This window comes from Molothrus ater, chromosome 13 (genome assembly GCF_012460135.2).
Source record: "Molothrus ater isolate BHLD 08-10-18 breed brown headed cowbird chromosome 13, BPBGC_Mater_1.1, whole genome shotgun sequence".
NCBI lineage: Eukaryota > Metazoa > Chordata > Aves > Passeriformes > Icteridae > Molothrus > Molothrus ater.
Window position 1 is genome coordinate 17,522,072 of NC_050490.2, and position 6,000 is coordinate 17,528,071.

General features: G+C 43.0%; 1 protein-coding gene across 1 annotated transcript in view; it reads left to right on the forward strand.

Annotated features, from left to right (window-relative positions):
• Positions 1-5,200, forward strand: part of ALDH1A3 (aldehyde dehydrogenase 1 family member A3) — a 33,425-nt gene extending 28,225 nt beyond the window's left edge. Inside the window, exons 12-13 of the mRNA XM_036390004.2 lie at positions 1,181-1,255; positions 2,597-5,200. Of these exons, the coding sequence (XP_036245897.1) occupies positions 1,181-1,255; positions 2,597-2,669 (148 nt within the window). The 3' untranslated portion in view covers positions 2,670-5,200. The remainder of the gene's footprint in view (positions 1-1,180; positions 1,256-2,596) is intronic.
• The last annotated feature ends 800 nt before the right edge of the window (positions 5,201-6,000 follow it).

A 6,000-nucleotide genomic window follows, 5' to 3' on the forward strand; every position in this document is an offset into this window, starting at 1 on the left:
ATAAGGTTGTGAGCTCCATCCCTGTACGTGCCGTTCATTTAAGAGTTGAACTTTGTGATCCTTGTGGGTCCCTCCCAACTCAGAATATCTGTGATTCTCTAAATGCTGCAGCTAGGGTGGATTAGTAGCCTGCCTAATTCTTGATGTTCTGCTCAGAAGCAACATCCATTCCTCAAAATGAGGTGGTGAGGCCCTGACAGCATGTTGAGAAATGGACTGGTTTTTCCTTCCGTTGAGGTATTTCTTTGTCAGGGTTGTAGTAAGCTCCACCAGACCTTGTGCCTTCAAAACCCCTCTATGTAGCAAAAAGCAGTTTTCATGATCTTTTGCCAGCACCAGATGGGATTTTGCTGCACAAACCAGTATGGACAGTAGGTGGCAACACACCACTGTCACAAAGAAAAGCAGCTATTTTTTTTGTGTACAAAATTTCTTATTTTATATTAGAATGGTTTTAAAGATGGAATCCTGATTTTTTCCCACTCAAGACAGGAAGCTGATCTGGTATCTGATTCTGATGCAAAGGATTAATATTAAGAGTTGGCACCAGAAGAATCAGCCTCAAATATTTACATAAAAATGGGATGTTGGGCTTTGAAGGATACATGTGCTGAACACACATGGAGGTGCACACTTCCAGCTCAAGCTATACCTGTGCTGTATGACCTTCAGTCATTTGATCATACTGAGATGCTGGGGAAGTGTCTGCACCAGCTTTTTCTACCAAGGATCCATAGAAATTTATTTTATTTTACTGTGACACAATTGTCTGACACAGTCCAAATGTTTTCTGTACCTGGAAGGGGATGCTGGGGCCTCATTGTGAGTGTTTAGAGAACTTTCTGAGTAAACATGTTCATTTCAGAATGTACTTAATAAATTAGGGAATAGTCTGAACTATTTATTTTAATCATGACTCTGAACATGGCATAAATTCTAGCTCAAGCACAAATGTCTTTGCCATTAGAGGATATGAAGCAAGATGTAGGTCAGACTGAGAACTACTCAGATGTTTTCTGTTTCTGCAGCAAAAGAAGATTTTATTGCAATAATCTGATTTCTCAAGTGTATGACAGAGAAAACAGAGAGATTTCTGATTTTATTGTATTGTTGCTGTTGTCATCATCTTGCTTTTCCTTGGTATTGAATTGTCTCTTTAAAATTGATGTTTTTATTGTAGGATCAACTGTTACAATGCTCTCTATGCTCAGGCTCCTTTTGGTGGCTTTAAAATGTCAGGCAATGGCAGAGAACTGTAAGTTTTGCTCAGTATTTTGTTTCTGTGTGGGTGGTGAATGCAATAACATTTGTGACTGTGAAAACACTGTTGAATTTGCTTTTAAAGTTTAATCAGGCTTGCAGCATGCCCCACAGGGAGGTGCTAAGCCAGTAGAGCGTGGATGTAAAGCATTCCTTTAGGAGCACCTTCATCTGCTTTATGAGCTTTTAATAGCTCCAGTTCAGTCAAGTCCATTGGAAGCATTTTTCCATACTAGTTAGATTTTTAGATGAAGGAAGAACTGCGGCACCATGGCTGGGGACACTGGTATCCACCCAAACCTGCTCCATCTTTCCATAGTGGTGTCTGTGCCTCTCTTGGCTGCTGTATCATTGCTCCTTGTTCAGGTGGGAAGGAATGATCTCCCAAATCATTTTCCATCCCACCTTCCAAGGTTGCTGCTAAATTACACAAGAACTCTCTGTCCCTATTCCCCAGCCTGGCCTGTTACAGTGGAGATACCAGACACTTCAGCTCTTAATAGTTACTAAAGCTGAAATTTTTAAACCAAAGTCACTCCATGAGTTAGACACAGAGCTGAGACATTGTCTTAAATCTTAATTTTCTTCTCATATAGGAGACAGGTTTTGTTAGACCATTCAGCAGACTCCTCAGAGGAATCTAACACACCTTTTCTTTCACAAGCCGGATTTAATCCCAGAAACCATTTCCAGTAACTGTTCTGGTACATCTGCTGCTCTGAGGCATTCAGGTGCCTCATTTGCTAAGCACAGCAAATAAATTAATCCTCAGATGGGACATAGACATATATTGAGACCTTATGGTTTGCTTTGCCTGATTGCCTGGATAATTAAAGGATGTCAGAGGTTTCCCATGGGAAGGGCATGGGAACAGAGCCAGTTATCACCAACCAAGACATAATGCAGTGGTGGGCTCTCTCATCAATATGCATTTCTGGAGCAACTGTGCCCTCCTGATGACAGGGTATCTTGTAGATAGCTTTTTTTGGATGAAAAAATAACTTTATTGCTGTCTAAGCACCAATAGCTGTGTGTATGTGGCTGTCTCGTGGATGACTTCTCACATCAGCACTCAGTTTGCACAGGCAGAGTCACAAGTGGGTTACAGTGACCAAAGCACTCTGTGTTTCTCTCACAACAGGGTGTAATTGTATGTACATGTACTTGGTGGTTATTAGAGGTGGTGGGACAAATGGATAGCTGATGTGAATTGTTCAGATCTGGTTTTAATGACCTGATGTCAGAAATGCACATGTGTACAACTCTCTTCTCTCAGGGAAATACACATTAACATTCAACAACTGTTTGTCCTTTCCCCCCCTCTTTTCTTTTGCAGTGGGGAGTATGCTCTGGCAGAATACACCGAAGTGAAAACAGTCACCATCAAACTCTCCCAGAAGAGTCCATGAAAACAGGAGGCCTGAAATGCTGACACTCTGAATGTGACACATGGGGAACATGTTCAGAGCAAGGGGGAGGGGAGGGGTGGGAAGGAACATGGAAACACCTGTCTTTATTCCTCTGGAAACACTGAATCTGCTGGGCTCCATTTTGCCAACTGGCTCTTCAAAAACTGATTCACTGACCCTACTGGCAGTACACACTTGTACTCCACAAGTCCCTGGCTGTGCATCTTCCTGCTCCCTGTGACTCAAAACTGGTCAGTCACAGTTTTGGCAGGACATCTGCTTCCCAACTGTACCCCTGAAGGACATGGACATCACTGGCATGCTAGAGAGACTGCTGGTACCATCACAGGTACTGGCAAATACCTTCAGAGGCACTTGGGTTTCCCTTGGCAGAGATGGACTCGAGTGGTAAGGAAGGGTTAGAACAGCTTGACTGGAGCTGGTGGAGTTTGTGTGAAGATTGCAGCTGGAATTTGGAATGGGAGTGCAAGCTTTCATGGAAGGATCTGTGAGGAAATTCTCTTTGAAAGAGCTATCATGGTTTCTCTAAAGATATGGTGCATTCTCCATCCTGGTGATATTCTAGCCCTGAATGAGATTTGTGGGAGTTTCCTGGGAGACTCCTTTGGGGCCACTATGTCACCCAACAGAGCCAGACTTTCAAGTGTCCTTGGAACCTGATGTTTGGGTGTGCACACACTACACATGCTGCAAATGCAAGTTCCTGACTTGCTGACCCTTCTGGCTCCCAGTGAGTCACAGTTGTATCTCAAACCTTCACTACAGCACTTTTCTCAAGAGGATTTTGCACTGCATTTACCGTGGTGACACCAAGTTGGATGCTGAGCATGTAGCATGGTAGATACCCCACAGAAAACACCCCATACCAGTCCTGATCTGGGGGAGGGAGCAGAAGAGCTGCAGGAAACTCTCCTGCACTCTCTTTCTCTGCAACTTTCAGGCTTTCTGAACATTTCTTGTGCCTGTATGAATGTAGCTTAAAATACATTCCTGGAAGTGCAGTGTGAAAAGGCAGGTGCTCCCAAGCACAACTTGAGGGCTGAAGAGAAGGGTGTACAAGCCAGTTACCATGGAATAAGCTGTGGCTGGACTTCAGCCTGTCAGCAGCTTTGCAGCCATTGTCCCTGTGAGTGCTGTCATCCCATGGCCAGCACAGAGTAGCTGATCCTTCACTGAGAAAACTGCCTTGGATTGTCCCTTGCTCACAGCTGTCCATGGAGTGGCTGTCACACCCAGCTCATGCCTTAGCACCTCCTGCAGTAACTTCTTTTTATGCCCAGACATTATTATGAGATTAATTATCATGAGATGAATGCAAACCACAGGCTATCTTCAGTTCCTGGGCTCACTGCTTTCCCTCCTCCTGACTCTGCTGGAGAACCCTGGCAAAGGCACAGCCAGTCCCATGTCTGCAGGAATTAATGGTGACAGCTTGTTAGGAAGTTCAGCTGATCCCTCTGGGATTGTCCTCTGAGAACAAACCCAGCGAGGTTCCTTATGGCTTATCAGCAGGTCCCCAGGGAGCACTGATAAGGATTGCTGCTCCAGATGTCAGAGCTTGAAGCAGAAATGCAGGTCTGACCTCTCTTCTCTGCTGCAAGCCAGGATTTACCCAGTACCTTCCTTTGCTCACAGATAGGCTCAGACAGCAGCAAATTCTGTTGCATGAGTGGAGCTTTTTTTGGAGGAGGAAGGAAGGTGGGTGGTGATAAGTAAGGAAAAAAGTTTGCATGAGCCTAAACTTCCTTATTAGTTGGTGAATGTTGAAATTGCACTTCAACATCCCTTCACTTCTGGTGTGACATACCTCCCACAGTGTAACCAGGAGCCTGTGCTCCCACGGGGTGTGAGGCAGGTAAATCTCCCCATCCAGTGATGAAAATGTCCTCCCTTCCCCATGAAAGGCCAAATGGGAGCATTGTAAATAAGTTTCTATTTTTGTAAGACACTTAAGAGTGCAAACCTCTTCTCAGACAAACGTTTTACTCTTGCCCACCTGAGGGTTTCCTTGGGCTGCAGAGAGGTGAGGCAAACAGTAAAAGGCTGTTTATCTTGATGTATCTCTGTATTTTTGATAAACAGTGGTGGAAACTGAAATAACCTGAAATTCTTAAAATCCTACTCTTCTGGCTTTATATGTATGATATATATTTCACTTTTTTTCCCCTTATCAAGTTTTTCAAAAGTCATTGTATCTCTTATTGTATAAATCAGGGTTTGACTCTACACACTGAATTTTGTAAGTTATATAACACTAGACACTAACTTTAAAATAACCCCTTAGAGGGTATATATATTCCTCCATTGCACAGTAAGGCTTTCATATGAATACTAGTTGTTTTTTTAAAAGAAAAGAACTATATTTATAAATTAGGATACAGTTAATCTAATGTATTTTTATAGCTAAAGGTACATGAAAATGTTATGTTTAAACCTCATGTATATATTTAGACTATGGATATCTTTTTTGTAATAGTTCTTGTTCCTAATAAATGTTTAACTTTGTGAAATGGGTGTATCTGAGGGTTTAGTATCTCACTGGGAGTCTGTGAGGGAATCTGCACTTGGATTAATTTTTGCAATTTGGATTAATTCATTTTTTTTCAGCTTTTGGATTAATTTTTGCAATTTTAAGTGCTAAGTGTGGTCAGTGTTCTGCACATAAAAGCTTGAGTTGTGCCCTTTACCATAAGCAGAGGGAGGAGAGCAGAGCTGCAGCTGGCAGGGGCAAGCACAAAGCTGGATGGATCCCCTTTTCCTTCTGAGGTGAGCCTAAAATAAAGTGTTTAAAGACACTGTGGCTCCTGCAGCCAGATGGGGCTTCCTGCCTTGCTCTGGCTGCTCCCTAAACCTCTTGAGACACATCCACCACCAGTGTGGCTCCGCTGAATGTGTTCCCAGCCCAGTTTTATTTCTCTCATCTGCAATGTAGATACAGAGCAAGAACATTCCATTGTCTTTTAACTCTCTTCCCATCTGATGTGTGAGAAATTCCTTTGGGCTCCCTACAGAGGCCAAGCCAAACTCCTTCAATTTTCCACTCACTGACAGCATCACTCAGAAGCTTTCAGACTCCAGAAAAGGGAAGGCTGGAGATACAAAGGCATTACTGTGAGTGACATAATCAATGGACACCTAAGGAAGAGTGGGATGAGATTTGGAGAGGGGAAAAAGGGAAAAATTAGCTTGAATATGTGGGTAAATTATTGCCAGAGGAAATTAGAGGCTCTATCATAATAAAGGAAAAAGAGTTATTTTAGGGTGGTTTCAAACATTGTGCTAAAAATGGTGTAAGAAAGGTCTGGGTAAG